A 25179-nucleotide genomic window follows, 5' to 3' on the forward strand; every position below is an offset into this window, starting at 1 on the left:
AATGGGAACGCCGTGCACACTGGGAGCTGTAGTTCTCCCAGCGGGAGCGACAGTGACGCAATCCCTCTACGTGAACTACGTTTTCCATGATGCTTCGCGGCGCGGCGCCGTCGTCTCCAAAGATCCCCCCCCCCGCTCTGCTATAGGATCTTTGGTCGTCTCCATTTCGCTTTGGCGCGCGAGCTGGTAACCAGGCAGCCGGGGTGGAAGGCGAAACGGTGACGGAGCGGGTGCTCAGGCCTGGCAGTTTCAAACGGCGTGGGTGCCTGGTAGATGTAATGGCGGCACCGTACAGATGCGTGGAGTGCAACGAGGAAGCGCTGGAACTACACAGGGACTACAGCCACGGCATCATCAAGATCACCATTTGTGTGAGTGTGAAGAAGCGTGAGGGGCGTCTTCTGCACTCTGAGTCACCACGCTGCGACACCTTGAACAAGAAGCTTCTCTTGAGTTTTGTGGCCTTGCACCAACCCCATTTATTCGGAACCTCTGCTTCCTTTCATATTCGCACCCCCTTTGCCAAATTTACATCCTCTGCGTATAACTTTCTTCTCCTTTAATGCAGCAGCCCCCCCGATAACAACCAGGTGAAAACTGAAAATAAAAACAGAAAATGCTGCAAATAGTGTGGGCAGGCCCCAACTGTGGGAAGAGAAACAAATAAAGTGGCGTGTCAAGCTGAAACATTCATTCAGTCTCTCTGCCCGCTAGATGCCGCCTGACCTGCCTTGTAATTCCAACATTACCTGTTTTTATTTTGCATTGCAACGACAACAAGTCTGCCCACAGTGAGGACATTGGGTATCTCAGTGTCAATAAGCAAGAAGTGCAATCTCAAAACAAGGAGCTGTCCATTCTGGATTGGATAAGAAGAGATTGATGACCTTGGAATTCAAAGTTCTGGATCTGTGGGTTTAGTTATTCAGTAGAAGGACAGACCAATAAATGTTTGATGTTAAAGTAACCGGTAAATGTCCTTTCCCATTTTATATAATTCCGGCCCTTTTTTCTTTGCGTTTGTCTAACTAACGCTAGAACGCTGTAACACCATTCCTCTGACATACTTCCCTGTATGCGTGTTGTACTTATATGAATGGCTTAATTGCATTTATGTATAGTATGATTTGACTGGACTGAAACACAAAGTTTTTCCCTGTATCTCAGTAACCGTGAAAATAAACCAATACCATTACGGGATTAGTACAGGAAATTAACACGAAGTTAATAGATCAGCCATGATCTTACTGTAAAGTAGGTGCTGAATGGTCATCTCCTATATCTTTGATCCAATAGAGTCACGGTGAAGTAATGGCTTCCTTGCATTTCTTTTGCTTTTAGTTTATTTGTAGACTAAATCTTTCAATTTTTGGAAACCAAATGCAGATATGGTGAATGGTTTTGGGTGTGGGGAATGGCTTCATGTCTGGAAGCAGGACCTGGAGCTCTATCCTTAACTGTTGTTTCCAATCTCTATCTTACTCCATTTCTGATCTTTGTTGTCAAACTCTTGCACTGTATCAATTAATTTTATCACATGCTTAGAAGGAGCACTTTATTCTGAAATGACACCAGAAAGGTATTAGGGAGGAAGATATTTTACTGAATTGTACATTCCAAGAGGTTCCCCATAGACAGAAGATTCAACTTATTAGATAGGTTTCTATGCAGAAGAGTAGTTAAAGATGGGAATGACAAGATAATTCAGAATTTTCGCCACCCTCAAACCTGCACGTTGTATTTGAGTGCTAGATTACATGAAAGAATTGCAGCTCAGATTGGAGGCTCTGCAAAACATTCCTAATTAGAGATTTCATTGTACATTTATGATTATAGTTGTGAGTCCTACAATGTGCATTGCTTCTCTGATGTCCAGGATAAAGTGTGCGGAACGTTTAGTTTATGAAATAGAGTTGTTGTACATAGAACATGTATTGAGGTCCTATGGTCTGAATTCAAAAAATCATGAAGGAATATAAAAATTAGGTTCTTGAAGATGGGAATCTTTAGACTTTCCCCAGTCTCATAGGTCAGCAGTGGGTGTAGAAATTGGAGATTAAGATCAATGTGCCGCTTCAGGTATCTTTCAGGGGATAGACACAAAAAGCTGGAATAAGGAATGAGTGACGTTTCAGGCCGAGCCCCTTCTTCAGACTGGTTAGGGATAAGGGAAACAAGAGATATAGACGATGATGTGGAGAGATAAAGAACAATGAATAAAAGATATGCAAAGAAGAGATGATGATAAAGGAAACAGGCCATTGTTAGCTGTTTGTAGGGTGTAAACGAGAAGCTCGTGTGACTTGGGTGGTGGAGGGATAGAGAGAGAGGGAATACTGGGGCTACCTGAAGTGAGAGAAATCAATATTCATACCACTGGGCTGTAAGCTGCCCAAGTGAAATATGAGATGGCGTTCCTCCAATTTGCATTTATCCTCACACTGACAATGGAGGAGATCTATGACAGAAAAGTCTGTATAGGAATGGGAAGGAGAATCCGGCAGATCAGGTAGGTTCAGGCGGGCTGAGCGAAGGTGATCTGTGAAACAGTCGCCCAGTCTACTTTTGGTCTTCCCGATCTATAAGAGCACATCTTGAACAACGGATACAGTAGATGAGGTTGGAGGAGGTGCAAGTGAACCTTTGCCTAACTTGAAAATACTGTCGGCTCCCTGGACACAGTCGAGGGAGGAGGTATAGGGACAGGTGTTGCATCTTTTGCAGTTGCAAGGGAAGGTACATAGAAAACATATGTTTTTCAGATTCATGGTCATTAGCCAATTTGGTGAGATATGACACACCTATTTGAAATGGTAGGTTGAACCTCAACAGGACAGGGATCAATGTCCTTCTAGGATTGGAGAGGTTTTAAATTAGATGAGCTCGATTATAGACAAGAGCACATAAAAATAGAAACCAGATGCAGAAAAGAGTTGCAATGTTGCATCATGCTGGGAATGGAAATTGTCTAATGCTAGAAAAGAACAGACTGCAGAGGACAACGAGGAATACAAAAACAAGTTTACCCTACACATGTAAATGTACTTGTGAATAATGTTGGTGAGTGAGAAGTATATGTGATATGATATTGTAGCAAAAATGAAACTTAGAAGTGGTGAGGAGTGGCACTTAATGTCCACAGATACAAAGTGTTCAAAAAAAGATAGGAAACGAAAAAAAGCATGATGGATATTGGATATATGGATTGGGGATGATATAATATTGGGAAGAGACTCTGAAGAAGGCTCTCGACCCGAAACGTCACCCAATCATTCTCTCCAGAGATGCTGCCTGCCCTGCTTAGTTACTCCTGCTTTTTGTGTCTATCCTGGGAAGAGACAATATCTTTGATTGGGTAAGGACAGAATCCATCCATTTTAGGCACAAAATGCGGGAGTAATTGAGTAACATTCCCGCTGAGTTATTCCAGCATTTTGTGTATCTTTGGTGTAAACCAGTATCTGCAGTTCCATCCTACACCATCCATTTTAGACTTGAGAAGCAAAAGGGGATGGTTTCATCAACTGGGAGTGTTAAGCAGGCATCTAAATAATGAGAAGAAAATATAGGAGCAAATCTGCAGAAATAATTACAGAGATGAGTAAGAACTGTAGAGCACAAATACTAGGGAACTTCAATTAGCCCAAAAAAAGACACACAGTGTTGGTGTAACTCAGCAGATCAGGCAGCAAATATGGAGAACATGCCAATCCATGTTCTTCAGAGATGCTGCCTGACTTGCTGAATTACTCCAGCACTTTGTGTCTTTTTTCATAAACCAACATCTGTAGTTCCTTGTGTCTACTTTCAATTACTCAAATACCAATTTGAGAAATGTTAAGTCAAGCTGAATGGGGATATTTCTGAAATGTATTCTTTGATTAACTGGACAGGAGGTATTGTTGAGTTGGGTGCAAGGGAATGAGGTGGACCACAGGTAAATGGAAAAACTCTTTTTTGATAATTATATCATCAGATTGAGATTAGGAAGAAAGCAGAGCGAGGAGCCATCTGGTGTAAAATGGTATGAAAGGGAATTCAGCCAAGGTGAAATAGAGCCAACATTTTGACAGGTTAAACGATAGTAGTACAGTGAATGATCTTTCAGAAGGAGCTGTTTTAGCTACATATGCACAAGAGGAAAGAATAGAGGAACAAAAATCAGCAATTCTTGAATGATGATTAGAGAATATGATGCAATAATTTGGATGGGGAAGTAAAGACAAAGATAATATAGAAAGAGAAAATATGAGATTAAAATGGTGCTTAACAAAAAAAAGGCACCCAAAACTATCCTCTGTGCATGGTCAGCGTGATGGAAGGCAGTGAGGGACCTCTTGGGACAAACGTGATGAAATATGATTGCAAGTGAAAATGGGGCAGGATATACTGGAAAGGCTGGTTATGCTAAGAGTGAGTAAGTCATTGGGGTATGTCTTGTTCTTGGGTGGAGATTGCAGTAGTTGTTACCGTGATCCCTAGAAATTGGAGGTATCAATGAATTGGCAATAAGCGTGTTCGGTATTTCGACTGCGCATGCCACGGTCATAGGTCAATCGCTATAAACATTCTCGGCAACTGTGGTGCCGCGTTGTGTGCAGGCTTGCGTTTCGTTCGGGGTCGGGCCCGGGTCTCCGGCGCTGTTGAGTTGCGGCTGGGCCGTTCCCATCCCCTCCCGGGTGTCCTGTCCCTGTCCGGGGGTGGCCAAAAGTGTCCAAAATGGCCCTGGCGGCCTCGGACATGCAGCCGCTCCAGCTCGGCTCTGCCTGTCCCACTGGGTTGGCCGGCAGCCCTGGACTGTCCTGCCACGTTGGCCGGCAATGTGGGGCTGGCCAGGAGCGTGGCGGCCCGGACTTGCATCCGGGGTGGGGGGGGGGGGGGGGGGGGGGGGGGGGCGCTGGCTGCAGCTTGGCTCTGCCTGTACCGCCGGGTTGGCCGGCAGTCTGGGGCCGGCCCGGAGCAGGGGGGGGGGGGGGGGGGGGGGGAGCTGGCTCCGGCTCTGCTCTGGGGGGCCAGGGTTCGATCCTGACTGCAGATGAGGAGCGGGTCTGTGTGCGCGCAGCTGTCTAGAATGTCTCTCCGCCGGTCCAGTCTCTCCCCCTGTCTCCCATTTGCACCTGCCCCCTCTCGCTGTTATGCCTTGCTCTCCCGCTACCTTGCACCCCCCGTTCCTCAGATTAAATATTTTTTTACACATAAATCATGAATAAAGATAAGAATTTATACACAGTTTATACAGCCAGCGCTTCTTCGTTCGCTTTTTCTTTAAAGCGAGTGACCTTTGACAAATCCCATGATTCCTTGCGTTTTTTGGAATACCGAACTTGCTTATTAGAAAATGTTCAAAGGCTATATAATATAGTTTAGCCCAAATTTGTGAAAGATTATTCCAATTAAATGTTCTCCTGAAGGGAATGGAATGAATGTTGTTTCTATCAATTTAAGGACGTGCGTGGGTTGGATTGTATCTGGGAACTAAAAAGTGATTAATAAAGCAAGGTTTATGAAGGAAACAATCTGGTGCGGGCAGAGAACAAAAGACCAGGATATTAGCCAATTGGTATGGTACTGGCTGAGATTGGTGAACACATGAAAGTGGAAGCAAGAGTAGGCTACCAGTCCCCTCAATCTTCCCCACCAATTAATATGTTCATGATTGATCAATACCAGCCTCAATTCCTTTTCCGTGCCAGTTCCCCATTACAAGAAATTCCTCGCTTTCAAATATTTATCTATCTCCATCTTAAAAGAATCCAATGATCTGGCCACCACAACCATCTCAGTCGCAGAATTCTAGAGATTATCTATCTCTGAGAGAAGACATTACTACGCACCTCAGTTTTGAATGACTGGCTCTTATTTTGCTGCAATGTCCCCTTGTTCACAAGTGAAAGCTGGGATAAAAATTAATGAGTAACCGGTTCTGTTTGGTGATATTGTTTCTCTTCATTAAAGGTCAATGTAATATCTTTAGGGTCTAGTGCTCACGACCGGAAGTTCCTTCATAAATCAATATATGTTGCCCAAGGTTTGTATTTAATGGAGAAATTAATGGTTCTTGAGACTGAAAATGTATTTTTCCCTTGCAGAAATCATGCCAGAAACCAGTTGACAAATATGTAGAATATGATCCCGTGATCATTCTTATTGATGCGATCTTATGTAAAGTTCAAGCTTATAGGCACATAATCCTCAATGCCAACATTAATGTAAGTACTTTAAACTACCATATTATGTTACTGTAAATAACTGAGTAATTATAGTAAAATGGTTAAAAATCTCTTGTGTACAAGTGATTTGACAATTTCTCGTAAAGTGTATCTATTCATCATATTATTCCACCGTTGACACCATAGAGATATGTTAGCATTGCAATTATCTTATTTGACTAACATTGCAAAAGCCTAGATTAATCTGATGATTTAAATTTAGATTTGACCATGGAAGCTGAATAATTTATTTTCAGCTCATTAAATAAAACTGCAACAAAATGCATATATTAGTTGGGGAAGTAATAGATTATACAAAAATCATATCTGGTTTACAATTGTTTTTTTTTTAAAAATGAGCCATCCTTATCCTGGACATGTTAATCACAACTACAGACCCACAGCAAAGTTCGTCACTCATACGTGTATTCAAGTAAAACCTGGCCAATTACCCAATACAGGAGCAGTTATGCATGTACACAAATGCGAGCCTTCCGTCATCTATGAATGCATGTTTTTATTTAAATCAACATTGTTTTATCCCTGCCCCTCCATATTTTATTTTTTGAAGTCATTGATTTTTCAGTGTTGGCTGGTGAAGGATCTGAGCTGAGTGGCTGGTTTATGTTTTTTTTCCCTCCCTCAGAAGCATCCTTCACAAGCAAGGCATGTTGATGAGCTGTTTTATAATATAGGCATTGATAATCCATCAAATTTTACACTTTTCCTTCAGATTCATTGGAAGCTCTGTATTTTCTGTTTGTTATGTGAAGCATATCTCAGATGGTCACATCTACAGGATTCACAGCAAACAGTTGATCCTACTGATATAATTCGTTACGCCAAAGAGTGGGACTTTTACCTAATGTTTGGATTAGCTAGTCTGGGTAAATTCACCTTTTTTTATACCTTTATTGAATTTTTTTATTGTTTCATACTTTATGCATCATTTATTGTGCCAATGTGTTTTTGTAGATTATGTCCTTGCTTGATTTGGTCTAAGTAGAACATGTTTAGCCCACATTTATTCTCTCCCTTTTCATAATTAGTTGTCTTCTCTCCGATGCTCATTTGATATTAAGTGTACGAGAGGCCTAACAATAGGCTTTGAGTAACATTGCTGCAAACTGAAATCTAGATCACCTTTCTACCTTGACCACAGAGTCCCATAGTACTGGGAAAACTAACTGAGAAATAATTGCTGCAGTCTGTGCATGATTTAGCATAGCTATTTGCTTTGAAAAAAATGGAAATGCTTGAATTAATTTATTTAGTTAACAATTTATATTGGTAATATTACAGAAATTTTATATTATCAGACAAATCATGCCAATTTAATTGATGAATAAATTACTTCCCAAAGGTTATACCATAAACATAATATTTTTTGTTATTGATGCTAGAGACTAATTAGCATACATTTCCCCTGAGCTACCTCTGGAGCATCACAAGGATTGTCACATTGACCTTGTACTTCTCATCTGCACGCTGTCCAACTATTAATTCCACCAACTCAATCCAGGAAAGCTAACATCGTAATTTATGGTTCTCTGCTTCAAACTCTTCCTTTCTTGTCACCAATTCCAATTCTCTCTACATCTGAGGCAGACATAGTTAACCCCAGGGGTGGAAATCGCTATCAAAACATGGGCGGGGGGCGGGGACAATTTCTTGGTGGCCGCGCACGCACACGCGAGGCTTCGGCCATGGGTCCTGTGGATGGTAACATCGGGAGCTAACCTGGTTGGTGACTGACCCCAAACTCCAGCAACAGCAGCTTTGTCCGCCCCGATTCGTGGGGCTTCAATCAGCCCGTTCACGGGGACTTTCATCGCCCGGCACGGGTTAAATTCGGCCGCGGGATCTTCCAACCCCCGGCGGGGGCTTCAACATTGGAAGCCTCAATCGCCTCGATGCAGCAATTTGACCGCGGGGCGGTGGAAGATCCCGCTGCCACGCCGGGCGATGAAAGGCCCCGCGAACGGCCAATTCAAGCTCCGCTCTACGATCTTTGCTCCACCAGGACGTCTCCCTCTAATCACCGCGCTCTATCCTCAGTCCCACCCCCCTACTTCTGCCTCTGACTGACACCTCACTCCTCCAAGCATTGCGCTGAATCATCGTGTCCTGTCATCGTCGTTCAACCCCCCCCCCATTGCCTGCTGACCAACGTCTCTCTCGTCCAATCGGCGCCCCCGATCATCATTCCCACCCCCACTGTCTCATGGAAAGCGGAGATTTTTAATAGATTTCTTTTCACCAAATTTCAAAATCCGGATTACAAAAGAATTCAAAATCCGGATTACAAATTAATTTATTTAGTTAACAATATATATGAAGCTCTCAACTGTTTTTTTTTCCTGTTTTCTGAGATGCTCTTTAACCAAGCTTTTAGTCATAGATTTCAATTTTCAGCTTGATTTTCTTTATTTGAAAACATTTTTAATGAATTATTTTGGAACATATTAATGTAATAAATGTGAAATATGAATGTAATTCATTTGGTTTTTGTATCAGTAATCATGAGTAAATATGATATAATATTTTATTTCTCCTAGAGCTAACAGCATTCCTAAGCGGGGTATTTTTCTTCTTGTGGTTAACAAAACAGGATTTCATTCAGAAAAAATCAAACCTCAACATGCTGCTAATAGCCTTATTATTATCTGGTTACGGGAAACTCCTTGTGATTCCAGTTGTCATCTGGGAACATGACGACTCGCCTCTGTACATTAACCTCATCAAGTTCTTTGTTCTTGCATCAAACGCACAAGCTGTCAGAGGTAACCTTTCAATATGAGATTCACTGTGTCAAAATGATGAGTTGAAGATTTGTGGCTTTCCATGTTCACCTTATTTCATTCTTAGAAATGCTGTGATATTTTAATGTACAAACAAATTAATACATGTTGTATGTATAAGAAGGAACTGCAGATGCTGGTTTACACCGAAGATAGAAACAAAATGCTGAAGAATACACATTGTAGTGTGTAATGATAGAATACAATCGTCTTTAGATAGAATTTAATACTTGATATATAATACTGACTTTGATAAGAATGCACAGAGGGAAGACTGAGAAAGAAACAAAGCCAATCCTCCTGTCAATATGATACCCCCTTCCACTCCACCAAGAAAGGCTATCTATCTGAAAGACCAATCCTGTTCCTCTTCCCCATTGCTGTTGTCTGAACTGTTGAACATCCTTAGCATTTCCTACTCTTGTATCTGAACTGGCCAGTTGTGACACAAACTGGAAAAGCTGGCTATCTGAAATTGTAAATTCATTGTTGAACCCCAAGGGCTGCAAATGTGCTTATAAGGATGATGTCCCTCAAGCTTACATCAAGCTTTGTTATAATAATTTAAGAAGCCAGCCATAAGTGGGAGTGGGAAAGTAAATTCAATGAAAAAAATTGTTTTGTATGCAATCCAGGGAAATCATACCAGACATGTTTACCACAGGTAGTGTAAAAGAGAAAATAAACAGGGTACAGAATATATTGTTACAACCACAGATAAAGTACAGATTAAAAGTGCACTGGCTGTAACAATGTAGATTGGATGATAGGGAATTCATCCTCGGCATACAGAAGGTCCTTTCAAGAATCTGATAACAGCAGGGAAGACGCTGTTCTTGAATCTGGTGGAACGAATGACCAGGGTGTTGACTGGACGTTGCATAAAGTGAAAAAGCTACTTATCTTAACTACTAAACCAGGTTCGCTTCTTAATAAACAGACAACACACAAACTGTTGGTAGACCAGTTCAAAACTTTACTTAACATCGGCCGATGGAAGGGAGCGAGGATTCCAGCTAAGTGACCAATGTAGACACTCAACTGTCCCCAGTCCTCTTTTTCCGAACAACAGAATTACATTGCTTTAAATAGGTTTTTTGTCCCCTTATCACATTCCACAGACATTAGTCATGGTCAGAAGTACTGGAAAAGGTTTCCACAGAATGCATCACATCAAACCTTTTATTTTACATGGTACAAGATATACTAAAAACATCGTATATCTTCTTTGTCACTTGGTCCCTCATAAACATAGACCATCTGTTTACAAAGATGTGACCACCTATGTCTCTCTTCCTCTATCACCTCCTCCCCCATAAACATTGGTCATTTGATCTCTACTTCAAAGGTTTCTCTCCAGCTCCTTCACTTGGGAGACAATGTTATCTCTCACACCCCCCAACCTGAGGAAAGCCTAATTTGACACTAAATATAAGCTGTAAGCTAGCCCAGAAACCAATTTAATATTTTTAACTAAAATTCGGCTTCATCAAAAGTACCATGGCAGTACTTCAGGGAAGAACAGGGGAGTCCTCATTCATGTTTAGATGAATATTTATCTATAAACCTGTGCTTTGAATGAAGCTTGGACAAAGCAGGTTATCAGCTGTTGGAAATTAGATGCGTAAGAGGAAACAATTGAAACATTTAAGGTCTTGTGGGTTCTTGGCTGTGTCATTGTGAAGGGGATGTAGAATAGTAAGATTAAACGAGTACTTACCAGTACGAAGTTTGATCTGTATTTTATGAGGAGTTACGATGAGGGATTACGTGAAGAACCCACCCAGCGCGCAGGCGCGGCATACTTCCAAGCAGCGGTGTGGAATCACAGATAGACACTAGTTGAAGTAAAGATAGTGAAGACCAACGAGACATTAGTCCGAATTTGATCTATATAATGAGGGTGGGAGCGGAGGGCACGTAATCCCTCATCGTAACTCCTCATAAAATACAGATCAAACTTCGTACTGGTAAGTACTCGTTTAATCTTACTATTTTACTTCGGAGTCACGTGAGTGACTACGTGAAGACTTCAAAGGTCTGTGATTTCAAACCGTGTAACAGTTATATCACTCACTGCCGAAAGATCATCGAGGGAGGAAGTGGTAGCTAGAGACCAACAAGTTTGTTTAGTTATAAAAGAAATATTTATTAACTATAACAAAAAACAAAATAGCTCCCATGGGCTTTAAATCATAACTTTGCGGTTTTTAAAACGGTATCCGCAAAGACGTCCTGTTCCATCAGCGGTTTGTTGTAAAATCGTTGGAATGTCGATTCCCTTGACCATCCCGCTGCTCTGAGGATGTGGTCGAGGGGAACCTGCATCCTATCCGCCGCTGAGGTGGACGCTGCCCTGGTTGAATGGGATTAAAAAACATTTGTGTTAATCCCTGCCCTGCTGAGGACCTGTTTCAACCATCTGGATAATGTTTGGCTGGTTACCCGTCCAAAAGGCTTTCTGTGGCTAACCCATAAGGCTTTCTCTCTCCCTCTTAGCGTTTGGGTTGTGTCTAGATAATGATGAAGGTGGGTCACCACACACAGCCTAGGTTCTGGAGGGTAAGCCCGGAAGATCAACGGGGAGTTTGATGTACCTGGTCTACTTTGTTTTACCAACCCCGGCATGGTGAAAGTAATGGTATCTGGGGTGGTCACCATGTAGTTCAGATTAAGCTGATGGAGCGACTGAACCCTTTGAGCTGAGACAAGCGCCATGAGCATGAGGGTTTGGTTAGTGGCCTGTTCCAGGCTCAGGGATCCCACCGGAGGCCAACCTCGAAGGTGTGTGAGAACTACACTCACATCCCACATGTGAGTGTATCTAGGTGTAGGGGGTTTGGTATTAAAGATCCCCTTAAGGAGTCTGATGACTAGAGGGTGGGATCCCACACTATGCTGTTCTATCGGCATGAGGTATGCGGACAGTGCGCTCCGAGCCGTATTGATGGCACTGTAGCTCATCTTGAGATCATGGTGCAGGTGGGCCAGGAACTCCAGCACATCCGAGATCGAAGTCGTCGTGTAGGATGTCCCTGCGTCCAGACAGTACTGTTCCCATTTCCTGATGAAGGTCAGGTACTGTTTCTTGGTGGAAACTCGCAGGGATGCCGACATGGTGGTGATTGTTCTGTCTGATAACCCCAATCCCCGGTAAGGCCTGTTCAAAATCTGGAAACCAGGAGTTTCAATTTTTGGTGGCATGGATGGCTAATGCCAGTTACCGGGTGAGTCAATAATTGGGGGTGGTGTTGAAGGACCATTGGTGTCTCTACCACCATGTCGTGGAACATTGGGAACCATGGTTGGGTAGGCCAGTCGGGCACGACCAGAATGCCAGAGGCTGAGTCTGCCTGAATTTTCTGGAGTACCCGACTGATGAGGCAGAAGGGAGGGAAAGCATAGAAAAAGAAATTTCCCCAGTCCAGCGTGAAGGCATCTACCGCTGCTGCCTCTGGGTCTGGTTCCCAAGCCACATACATGGGTAGTTGGTGATTTAACCTAGACGCAAACAAATCTATATCTGGCGTACCATATTGCTTGAGAATTTTAGCAAATAATTTTGGGTCCAACATCCATTCGATGTTGTCGTTGAATTTTCGTGACCTGGTGTCCGCCACTAAATTTAGCTTGCCTGGTAAATAGGCAGCTGATAGCCAAATATGTCTCTCGACACACCATTGCCAGATTATAGCAGTTAATTTGTCGCATGATACTGATTTAATGCCACCCATGTGCTGGATATAAGATACTGCCGTAGTGTTGTCGATCATAATTCTAACATGCACGTGTCGCATACCAGATGCATATGCTTTTAGCCCATAAAAGGCGGCGAGCATTTCCAAAAAGTTAATGCCCAGTGATTGTAGTAGCGATGCCTCTGAGTTAGTCCATCTGCCACCTGTGCTGTCTTTGGAGTTAGTAGCTCCCCAGCCTAAAGCACTGGCATCCGTTGCAATGGTTATGTTAGGATTGGTTACGGTGATAGGACTGTGACTGTGCCAAATATTGTCAACCCACCACTGAAGTTCTGATTTGGCTTCAGCGGGTAAATCCATTTTGCGATCATAATGCCCCCTATGAAGGCGTAATGCATGAGTCCTTGCTCTTTGTAAATTTTGATAATGCAAGGGCCCATGTTGGGCAGCCGGAAATGCTGCTACTATAGAGCCAATAACTCTGGCTACATGCCGTATTCTAGGTTGCGGTGTGGGCAATAAATGGCTACAAGCTTCAATGAGTGAAACTGTTTTGTTTCTGGGCAGAGTGACAGTCATGTGAATCGTGTCAATAGTGAAGCCTAAGTAATACATGTTAGTAGTAGGCTCCAATATTGATTTATCTGGGTGGAGGATAAAACCCAAAGTTTCAAGGAGTTGTTTAGTGGCTAACACTCCTGCGACAGCTTGTTCCCCTGTTCTTCCTAATATGAGAACATCGTCCAGATAGGCCACTACTAAATGTTTTAGTTCTCTCAATTTCTTCATGGCCACTTTAAGAATTTTCGTAAATAGTCTGGGAGCTGTCGTTAAACCATTGGGCAAAGCTCGGTACTGCCATAGCTGGCCCCTCCAGATAAATTTCAGATATTTAAAGTAATCTTTATGAATGGGTACCAAATAGTAAGCATCTTTGATATCTATGCTTGCCATGTAGTATCCCTTGGAGATCAGTTGTCTGGCAGTGACAAATGTCTCCATTTTGAAATGTTGATACTCAACAGACTGATTGAGTGATGTCAGATCAATAATAATGCGACATCCACCATCTTTTTTTGGTTTTGAGAAAAATATTTGATACAAATTCTTGCGGCTCGTGTGTGGTCATTTCTATGATGCCTTTAGCCACGAGCCGATCAAGTTCAGCTTGTCCTTCTACCTTCTCAACTGCCGAGGGAAGGAACACCCTTTGGGGCATGTGCTGAACTGGCGGTTCTACGCCTGGTTTGAATTCAATCTTGTATCCACTAATACTGTTGAGTATAAACTGATTGTTAGTAAGGGAGCACCAAACATGCTTGAAGAACCTCAAACGTCCCCCTGTTAATACTACACCCTTTGTCTGTGTATGTTGACAGGAACCAGACCCACCTACCTCCATGTTCACTTGTGGGGTCGTTTCCGGTGGGTCTGGCCCAAGGTTGTCCGTGTTGGTGCTGCGGTGGGGCGGCGCATCTTCCCACGGCTCCGCCCTGGGCCCCGCTCTAAAAAAGAGCACTGTGGGTAGTGGGAGGCGGTCACCAGGCTTTCACCAGCTCGGTATCTGCTGGTGGCTGCCGAGGCGTGCGGCCAACTGGGTGTCTTCGCCCTGCTCGGTCCTGGCCCTGCCCTCATGAGGCCTACTGGTTTTGCCGCCTCTTCCAACTCCTTGAGCCTTTTGGCCAGATCCGCACCAAATAGCAGCGCCTGTCGTTCGGGCGCTGGAGCTTTACAGAGGCCGGCATATGTTGGGTTGAGGGCAGGCCTGATGTTGTCCCGCCGTAGGTTGTTTAGCTCATACGTGGTGCTGCACATCAGTGCGAGGGCATCCTGCTGGGGTATGGTCAAGTCTTCATCCCCAACGGACCGAGCAAAGGCGGTGACGGCTGCTGAGTGGAGCTTCAGGACTCGCTGCATTTTGACCTCCTGAGCCCTTATGTGCTGCCCCAGCTGGTTCCAGATCTGCCCATTTACCGTCTTGACCCTCAGCGCCTCGCAATTTTCGGGCGCGATGTAGTTGTCAAGGGCCTGCTGGACAGCCTTGTCCTGCAGCGGGTTGTTGGACAGCCTGTTTATAGTTGCCGCCATTCTGGGTGGCAACACCATCCCAGTTGTTGGTGGTGCCGCATATCGGCCCACTACACCCAGTTGCTCTTCTTCCGGCACGCCCGGCATGCTGACGCTATCCTCCGCCTGCCCTTGGGATAGGCCAGCCCAGTCCTGGCCTCCCTTACTGCCCTCGAATATAGAGGGTACAGAAGGGTGTGGAGAGGAGGAGGCCAAAGCCCGTCCTCCTGGGAGATGCCGCATCTCCTCATTAATCATACGCTCGAGGAGCTGCCTCATGCAGCTTATCCGAGCGTCTCCCCTTTTCGGTGGGGGAGAGTGTTCCCATTCCTCCGAATCATCGGAGGACACCGGCCGGTCGGTTTTCTGTGTCGCCTTCCTCCCTGTGCGGGGCGTTGAGATCTGCAGCACTGGGGGCGGCTCGGTGTCGGGTGAGCGGGAGCGTTGAAAAAGCTCCTCCGCTGCGAGAGGCTGCCGTCCCGCTATGGACCCGTCCTCGGGTGGAGTAGGGCAGGCAGTCCTCCTGGCTGGTCGCTTGCGAGAGGCCATTATTCTCTCTAGCGCGACTCTGTAACAAAAAAGGCACTTACCTGAGGTCTCGTCTTTATGCTGCAGCTGGAGAGCCTGGCTCCAGCTGCTGCCGCTGTTGCACTGCTGACGTAATGCCGCGCCTGCGCGCTGGGTGGGTTCTTCACGTAGTCACTCACGTGACTCCGAAGTAAAATCTAGAATTAATGGTCACTATTTAAAAAGGCAGATTTCCTTTTTCAATAAACAAAAGAAGATTTTTTTTTTACCTGAGGATCATGGTCTTTGGCGTGGTAGCAGAGCCTTTCAATATATTTTCAGCACAATAGAGATTCTTGACGTGGTGAAATATTGTCTGGATAGTCAGGAACGTGGGTTTACAGTTATAGTCAGGTTAGCTGTGGTCTTAATGAAGGAGCATGTTCAAGTGGCTGAGTGGCATACTTCAGCTAATTCTTAAAATATAATGTCCTCGTTACTTTGCTACTTTTGAGATGCACTTGTGCACAAATTGGCTGTGGCATTTCCTTTGTTACAACAGTAATAACATTTCAGCTCTAAAGTACTTTTGGGATGTTATTAAATTGTAATAGGCAATGTAATTCTTTGTGTTCACTTATAAATTTTCTGCCTATCCAACAATAACTTTTTTTTTGAAGTAACTCAGCGGGCCAGGCAGCATCTCTGGAGAGAAGGAATGGGTGACGTTTCAGGTTGAGACCCTTCTTGAGACTTTCTGTCCTAGGCCTCCTTTATTGTTCTCCACAAAAGTCTGAAGAAAGGTCTCGACCTGTAATGTCACACATAGAAACATAGAAACATATTCCTTCTCTTCAGAAATTCTGCCTATCCCGCTGAGTACTCCAGCTTTTTGTCTATCTTCAGTTTAAACTAGATTCTGCAGTTCCTTCCTACACAATAATGTCATCAAGAATTTTTCTTTCTGCACAATTACTAAATTTAGACTCCAGTGTCTCAACAGTAACAATATATAGGGCCTTCACAAATGATTAAAAGTACTGATTGATTTAAATTCAAGCAATGTTAAATTTCTAAGTATACTCTAATTATTTCTAAGGTTTGAGCATTTTGCCTTTGGTTTGTTTCCTCTTGCAGTTGTGCTGAACAGCAGCAGAAAGTTTGCATTGTCTGTCATTTCTGTTGGGTGGATGGTGGAACGATTTACAGCCTACATTTTTCAACATCTCAAATGGAGTACATAGAAGACACCAAATTCCAGGCTGGAATGCAAAAAATGACTGGCTTGAAGGCCCTGTTCTATCTGAGAAAACCTTTACAATTTTTACTGACACATATTGAACAATGAATAGTGGTTGGCAACAGATGTAAAAGGCAGAAGGAAAGAATATGAAAAAAAGTCGAAAAGACAATTTCCAATTAACTCCAATTATCCATCCAACTTGGCTGCTCTTAATTGGAAAATCACATTCAGTAACTTGCTGTGTTATTTTGTCCTGCATCATAGAGAGGAATTATAACCATTTGTGATTTTTATAAGATAAAAGACAGTTTGCACTAAAAAATACACCAGTTTTCCAATCTATAATTTGACCTCTGCCAATAAAAACGTTTACATTTTTAGTAGTTTCACTTTTTGTTCTCTATTGAAGGAATGATTCTTATTTACTAATAAAATTGCACATAAAAGGAGAGTAGTACTCTATTTTTGTTTTGCCATTTTTATTATCAATGGGAAACCTTTCAACTAAGTGCCTTTATACAAACATATGCTGTCAAATGTGAATATTCTGATGCCAACAATTATATCCCTTCCTCACATCAGATTGTTTGTTGTTGGCTTGCAAACAAATTGGTTTGGTTTGATTTCATGCTGATAATATAATGATATTGCTGTGTTGCTAACTGAACATTGCCCATTGTAGACTTTTATTATTCATAAGAAACTATTATCACATGCTTGGTGCCAAGAATATCTCAAGGAAAGTAGAAGCAACACTGGAACAGAATCATAGGTTTACATGTCTCTGCAAGTTTGTTTGGTTAAATATTCTCTTGAATGTGAACTGTGTTTGCTGAAGTTAATTTATTTTTAGAGTTAATGTAATCTTTTTTGCAATCAGCTGCAGTGTAGAAGAGTGAGAGATGACTTGATTGAAACATTGAAGATCCTGAGGGTTTTGACAGGATGGATATGGAAAGAATGTTTCCCCTTGTGGGAAAATCTTAATCTAGGAGTCACAGGTTGCCCATTTAAAACAGAATACAAAACCCTCTGAGAATCATGAGTTTTTGGCAATGATGGAAGCAGATTTTTTCAATAGTTTTAAGGCAGAGTTTAATAGATTCTTAATTAGCAAAAATTAAAAAATTACTGCAGGTAGACCAGAATGGGAAATTGAGATTATAATCACATCATCTACAATTTTGTTGAATGGCGGTGCATGCTTGTGGGGTCTAGTGAAACCACTAGTTGCAAAATTTTGTATAATCCATTCATCCAATCACCAACCCATCCAGCCTAGTGTGCAATGTAGAATTCCTCCAAATGAAGAACAGCAATAAGAAAGTATCAGCCTATGCACTTACATAGAATATCATAGTTAGAACTTCAACCAGTCTCTTCCCTGTTTACTCAGCTCCTGCCCAGCTTTATCTCTGTTAATCCTGCAAGAGCTATTTGCACATCAGGTTAAAAGTATTGATATTAAGACAGGAAGGATAATCTTCCTTATTTTCCGACACTAGAGGGCTACGAAGGGATATAGATGAACCAAGTAAGTAGTCAAAAATCTAGCAAATGTAATAATGTGAAATTATCCATTTTGATCTGAAAATTCATATCTTACGAATCTGAGTTTTTTAAAAGAAGTAATCAAAAGGTTGTTGATGGCATGACCGTGGACGTTGTCTATATGGACTTCAGCAAGACATTTGACAATGTTATGCATGGTAGGCTTCTTTAGTAGATCAGATTGCATGTGATCCAGAAAGAGCTAACTGACTGGATAGAGAATTAGCTTCATAGAAGGAAGCAGATGGTGGAAGGTTACTTTTTGGACTAGAGGCCTGTAACCAGTGGTGTGCGTCAGAGATCGATGTTAGGCCCATTGCTGTTTTTGGGTTATTTCAACTATTTGGATGAGTATGTACAAGGTATAATTAGTAAGTTTGCAGATGTTACTAAAGTGGGTGGTATCGTAGGTAGTGAAGATGGTTATCAAAAATTACAGCAAGTAGGCAGAGGATTGGTTAATGGAATTTAATGCAGATGTGTGAGGTGTTGCATTTTGGGGATTGGTAGGGCCCTGGGGACTGTTGTAGAGCAGAATAATCTAGGAGTGCATGTGCATAGTTCCTTGAACGTAACATCATAGGTAGAATGGGTGGTCTAGGCTTTTGGTACATTGGCCTTTTTCAGTCAGGGTATTGAGTATAGAAGTTAGGATGTTATGTTATAGTTGTACAAGATGTTGATGAGGCCGCACAACATATTGTGTTTGTTTTTGGTCACCCTGATATAGGTAGGATGTTGTTAAGCTGGAAAGGGTGCAGAGAAGATTTATGAGGATGTTGCCAGGACTTGAGGGCCTGAACTATTGAGAGAGGCTGGGCAGGCTAGGACTTTATTTCTTGGAGAGCAGGAGGCTGAGGGGCATCAGAGGTGATCTTATACATCCGAGTGAGGTGTAAAAGAGCATGAGGAGCACAGAGTGCTGGAGTAACTCAGCAGATCAGGCAGCATCTCTGGAGAACATCGATAGGTGACGTTTTGAGTCAAGACCGTTCAGACTGATTGTAGGGGGAATGAAGAAAGCTGGAAAAGGGGAGAGGCAGGACAAACCATGGCAGGGTTAACGTAGGTGGAGGGGGGTTTGATAGGCAGATGGTTGGGGAAAAAAGGCCAGAAATAAGAACAGACGGTGTGAGACGGGTTTGAAGAGTTGTGGATTATAAAGCGAGAGGGAGGAAAGCAGCTACTAATAGGCACCTTTCACACAGAGAGTGCTGGTTAACTGGAATGACCTGCCAGAGGGGTAATTGATGCAAGTACTATAATGGCATTTTAAAGACATTTGGAAACTACATAAAAGTTAATGTAAACATCCACCTCGGTGGATTCCCCACGTTCCTCACTGCGATGGAAGGCAATAAAGACTAATCTTCTTCCTCTTTATTTTCCCGCGGTCGGGGTGATCGAAGCTCCCACAGCCGGAGATCGAACCCTCCGCGTCGGGCGATCGAAGCTTCCGCATTGGAGCGGTTGAAGCTCCTGTGGCTTGGAGCTCCAGAAGTCGTTCTCTGACCAGAGACCGCGAGCTCCACGATGTTAAAGTCCACAGGCTCCTGTGGTTGAAGCTCAGAGGTCGATCCCTGGCAAAGGGATCACGGGCTCCACAATGGCAAGTCTGCAGGCTCACGTGATGTCGGTCTCCGGCAAAGGCCGCCAACTCCTCAATCTAGGTCGCAGTGCGGACGGAGATAAGATACAGATTAGAAAAGGTTTCCACCACCCCCCACATAAAACAAGCTAAAGAGCACTAAAACATACATTTAACACATACAAACAAATAACAAAAGAAGGAAGGGACAGAGGGACTGTTGGCGAGGCAGCCGTTGCTGGCGCCACCCGATGGATTATCATATGGATCCTAAAAGATTCTATGTATATTAGAAGGATAACTGGAAGGAGTAGATCCTCCGAAGGATCAATGTTATATTCTATCTGTGGAGCTACAGCAAATGGGTAAGATACTTCTCATCTATATATCCGGTGAAGGAGGATGTGAAAACTAGTGAGTTCAGGGGAGGGAACAGTAATATCCTGGAGCATATCAACTTTACAAAGGAGGTACTGTTTGAAGTGTTGAAATGCATAAAGATACACAACTCCCTAGGGCCTGACCAGATGAATCCTAGGATATTATGAGAAGTACAAATATGATTGGGTTTTTTGAAGCGGTGACCAAGACAATTGAGACGGAGCAGCAGACGTTGTCTATTTGGACTTTATAGCAAGACCTTTGATAAGTTGCAAATGGTAGGCTGGTCTCCAAGGTTAGAGTTCCAGGGTGAGCTAGCAAATTGGATACAATATTCCCTTGGTGTCAGATGTAAGGGATGGTAGTAGAAGGTTGGTTTCGATTTGGAGGCCTGCGGTATACCACAGGGATTGGTGTTCTTGGGATTGATCTCCCCCTGAATGTCAGTAAGGTGAAGAGAGTAGTAGATTGATTTCAGGAAGCATGGTGGAGTAAATGCCCTCGGTCAGCATCAATGGTGCGGATGTGGAAATGGTGGAGAACTTCAAGTTCCTTGGTATTAATATTACCAATGATCTGTCACGGACCGCGAACATCCAACACTAGAGTGAAAGGATTAGGGTGAGAGGGAGGTAGTTTAAAGAGGATCTGAGGGATAATTATTTTATACAAAGAGTTGTTAGTATCTGAGATGAGCTGCCAAAGGTGGTTGTGGAGGCAGGAACAGCCTCAAAATGTAAGAAGCATTTGGATAGGTACTTGAATGATCATCGCATAGAGAAAATGGAATGAATGGTCGGTGGGGGCACTGCAAGCCGGCTGCCCTGCCCGCAGCATGTCAGTTCTTTCTACTTTTTTGGGGTTTTTTGTATGTCCTAATGTGGGTTTTTAATGTTCCTCTATGTGTTTTGTGTGGGGGTTGGTGTGGGGGGGAGAGGTAAGGGGGGAAACCACTTCGGTCACCTCCTCCACGGAGAGGCAACTCTTTTCATGTCACCTCCCCGTGGCCTAACAGCAAGGATTGTTGCGGCCTTTCCCGGAGACGTGCCCGGGGCTTCAGCAGTGGGCGCAGCGCGGACTCTCGGCGTGGAGCGGGCGAGCCCTCGCTGGGGCTCGCCGGAGAGGAGCGCTCTGTTCGCTGGCCCGCGGCAGCCTGAAGCCACGGTCTGCAGAGCTCCAGCCAGCGCGGCGTCCGCAGCCTGGGATCCCTCGTGGGGGACCCGGGGGAAGAAGAAGCTCCGACTGCCGGCCCGCGGCCAACTTCTACCGCGGGCATGGCGTGGACTTACCATCAGGAGCGGGGTCCCTCGCCGGGGATCCCTGGAGGGGAGCTTCGACTGCCGGCTCTGCAGTCTGCGGTGCTTCTGGCTGCGGCGCGAACATTAAATCTCCAACCGCCGACCTGCGGCCTACACCAACTTGAAGCCGCAGTCTCCGGTGGGGGAGGCACCGTTTCAGGACTTACCTGGACTTTTACCTGTCTGCACATCTGGACGCCCGCAGCGACGGCTGCGGAGGGTTGAGGTCCCGACCATGGGGGAAAATGGAGGAGGACTGCCCAATTTTTGTGCCTTCCACCATAGTGATGAATGATGTGGTGGATGTTTGTGTTAATTTTTTATTGTACCGCTGCTGACAAATTCATTTCACTTGCACTTTATGTCCAATGTGACGAATAAAGCTGATTGTATAATACAAACAAGTAGGATTAGTGTAGATAGGCATGATGGCAAAGACACAGTGGGCAAAAAGAGTTGTTTCTGTTGCTTACAATTCTACAACACTATGACACATTTGATAAGGTGCCACATAGGAGATTAGTGGGCAAAATTAGGGCACATGGTGTTGGGGGTCGAGTGCTGACATGGATAGAAAATTGGTTGGCAGACAGGAAACAAAGAGTAGGGATTAACAGGTCCCTTTCAGAATGGCAGGCAGTGACTAGTGGGCTACCGCAAGACGCAGTGCTGGGATCGCAGCTATTTACAATATTCATCAGATCAAGGGATTCAAAGTAACATTAGCAAATTTGCAGATGACGCAAAGCTGGGTGGCAGTGTGAACTGTGAGGAGGATGCTATGAGAATGCAAGGTGACTTGGACAGTTTGGGTGAGTGGGCAGGTGCAGTTTAATGTGTATAAATGTGAGGTTATCCACTTTGGTAGCAAAAACAGGAAGGCAGATTATTATCTAAATGGTGTTGTGGCGGTCCCTGTCATGTTGGGAAAAGGCGAAGTAAAACGGGATCTGGGGGTCCTTGTTCCTCAATCAATGAAAGTAAGCATGCAGGTACAACAGACAGTGTAGAAAGCGAATGGCATGTTGGCCTTCATAACGAGGAGTTGAGTATAGGAGCAAAGAGATCCTTCTGCAGTTATACAGGGCCCTAGTGAGGCCACACCTGGTAAGTGTGCAGGGGATTTACCATCAAGGGACCACCTCCAGGGGTCTTACTGCGGCGGGGACTTACCATCAGGAGCGGGGTCTCTCGCCGGGGACTCCTGGAGGGTAGCTTCGACCGTCGGCCCTGCAGTCTGCGGTGCTTCTGGCTACGGCGCGGAGGGAACTTTAAATCTTCGACCACCGGCTTACACCAACCTGAAGCCGCGGTCTCCGGTGGGGGAGGCACCGATTCAAGACTTACCTTGACTTTCACTCATCTGGATGCCCGTAGTGGCAGCTGCAGAGGGGTGAGGTCCCGACCACAGGGGAAAATGGAGGAGGACTGGCCAAATTTTGTGCCTTCCACCACAGTGATGAATGCTGTGGTGGATGTTTGTGTTAAATTTTTATTGTGTTTTTGTGTGTTCTTTTTCATTGGACTGCTGCTGGCAAATTCATTTCACTTGCACTTTTATGTGCAAGTGACGAATAAAACTGATTGATTGATTGAGTTTTGGTCCCCTAATATGAGAAAGGACATTCTTGCTATTGAGAGATTGCAGCGTAGGTTCACAAGGTTAGTTCCCGGGATGTTGGGTCTGTCATATGCTGAGAGAATGGAGCGGCTGGGCTTGTATACTCTGGAGTTTAGAAAGATGTGGGGATCTTATTGAAACATAAGATTATTAAGGGTTTGGACACGGGAGAGGCATGAAACATGTTCCCGATGTTGGGGGAGTCCAGAACCAGGCGCCATAGTTTAAAAAAGGAGTAAGGCATTTAGAACAGAGATGAGGGAACACTTTTTCACATAGAGAGTTGTGAGTCTGTGGAATTCTCTGCCTCAGAGGGTGATGGAGGCCGGTTCTCTGGATACTTTCAAGAGAGAGCTTGATAGGGCTCTTAAAGATAGTGGAGTCAGGGGATATGGGGAGAAGGCAGGAATGGGGTACTGATTATGGATGATCAGCCATGGTCACATTGAATGGCAGTGCTGGGTCGAAGGGCCGTATGGCCTACTCCTGCACCTATTGTCTATGACGTCTGTTGAGGACCATGATATGGCTACATCTTACCTGGTCTTGGGCCCCTCGCCAGATTGACCATGATTTCTGAAAAACGTGCATCTCCTCTGTGTTCTGCTCTTGCTCCTCCTCTCCCCAGACGGAACAAGGTTGGAGTTTCCCTAGTCCTCGCCTTTCACCCCACCAGCCTGTGCATCCAATGCCTTATCCTCCAACATTTCCATCACCACCAACGTGATCCCACCACCAGTCATATCTTCCGATCGCCACTACTTTCCATCTTGCGCAGAGATTGTCCCCTCTGCAACTCCTTGGTTCATTCATCCCTTCCTAAATACCACCCCCTCCCCAGGTACTTCCCCTTGCAACCACAGAAGATGTAACACCTGCCCCACTCAATAATCTGGGATAGATCCATTCGGGCCCTATCCACCTTAAAGCTCTTCAAGAGCCCCAACACCACCTCCTTCTTAATCTCAAATTGCCCTTACATATTATTATTCTCCACTGTTCTCAATGTCCTTATCCTTGATGAAAGCTGACGCAAACTACTTGTTTGGTAGCTCTCCTCCAACCTCTGTAACATAGAAACATTATGTTCCTTATCTTTGAATGGTCCCACTTACTCCTTGTTTACTCTCTTGTTTTTGATGTAGATATAAAAAGCTTTGGTGGGGTTCTTTTAAATCTAACTCACAAAGAAATCTAGTGGCCATTTTCGACTCTTAATCGCTTGATTTATTTCCCTTTTTCTTTATATTCCTCAAAAAGCCCTGTTTGATTCCATCCTCTTAAATCTTGCATGCACTTTCTTTTTCTTTTTAACCAAATGTACAACCTCTTTGGTCATCCAATATTCCCTTACTTTGCTTTCCATATTGGATAATGCTGGTCCTGAAACTCGACAACTGGCTTTTAAATGATTCCCACATGTAAGATCTGGACTTGCCCAATATCAACTGGTCCTAATGCATTCTCCCGAGCTCCTGCCTAACATTGCCTGCCTAATAACATTTTAATTTGCCTTACTCCAAGTTAGTACCTTCCTGCAAGGTATAGCTTTCACTCTGTTCAAACAATCTTAAAACTTATGAAGTTCTGATCACTAGTGTTCTTATTGTTGGGGATTTTAATGTTCATGTGTGTTGTCCTGATAAGCCAATGGCAAAGGGCTTTTTAAACCTCATTGATTCTTTAATCTTGTGCAATCTGTGTCTGGACCCACACAAGAGCACGGTCACACACTCGATCTTGTCCTATCATATGGTTTGCCCATTTCTAACCTAGAGATATGTGACGCAGTGTTTTCAGACCATATGCCTGTATCATTTGAGGCTGCTCTTGCCTGTAATACAGTTAAACCTCGCGCTGCTGCTCGGCGCTGTCGCGTTATTAACCCTTCCACTGCTGTTCAGTTCTCGGTTGCTTTCAATCGGAACTCCATCATTCCTGAGTCTGTGTGCAATACAGAGGAGCTTAGCTCATGGTTTCACTCCTTCCACCTGCCAGACTGTTTTGGACACTGTGGCTCCATTAAAATCCAGGCAGCCTAAAACTAAATTTGAGCCCTGGCTGAATGACACGACCCATGCTGTCAGGCGTGAGTGCCGTAGAGCTGAGCGCAAATGGAAGAAGGACAAACTGCAGGTGTCTTTTCAAATGTTAAGGGAGTGTTGGCGTCATTATCAGAAAACTGTGAAAGATGCTAAAAGAAAACATTTCTCGG

At 44.1% G+C, this 25179-nt stretch overlaps 1 protein-coding gene across 1 annotated transcript; it reads left to right on the forward strand.

The window, feature by feature from the left end:
• Position 1: 1 nt before the first annotated feature.
• Positions 2-16901, forward strand: arv1 (ARV1 homolog, fatty acid homeostasis modulator). Its single transcript, XM_055640004.1, has 6 exons — positions 2-28; positions 147-371; positions 6090-6209; positions 6943-7096; positions 8768-8992; positions 16420-16901. The coding sequence occupies exons 1-6, from the start codon at positions 2-4 to the stop codon at positions 16524-16526; spliced, it is 858 nt and encodes a 285-aa protein (XP_055495979.1). The 3' UTR covers positions 16527-16901.
• The last annotated feature ends 8278 nt before the right edge of the window (positions 16902-25179 follow it).

Source organism: Leucoraja erinacea, chromosome 8, assembly GCF_028641065.1.
Source record: "Leucoraja erinacea ecotype New England chromosome 8, Leri_hhj_1, whole genome shotgun sequence".
NCBI lineage: Eukaryota > Metazoa > Chordata > Chondrichthyes > Rajiformes > Rajidae > Leucoraja > Leucoraja erinaceus.

What these genes read in the sequence shown, in the direction of transcription:
- arv1 (XM_055640004.1), top strand. Translation starts at nt 2, where the DNA reads ATGGGAACGCCGTGCACACTGGGAGCT. An exon ending in CGCCGTGCACACTGGGAGCT is followed by an intron (nt 29 to 146) that starts GTAGTTCTCCCA and finishes GCTCTGCTATAG; the next exon opens with GATCTTTGGTCGTCTCCATT. An exon ending in TCCTCAATGCCAACATTAAT is followed by an intron (nt 6,210 to 6,942) that starts GTAAGTACTTTA and finishes CTTTTCCTTCAG; the next exon opens with ATTCATTGGAAGCTCTGTAT.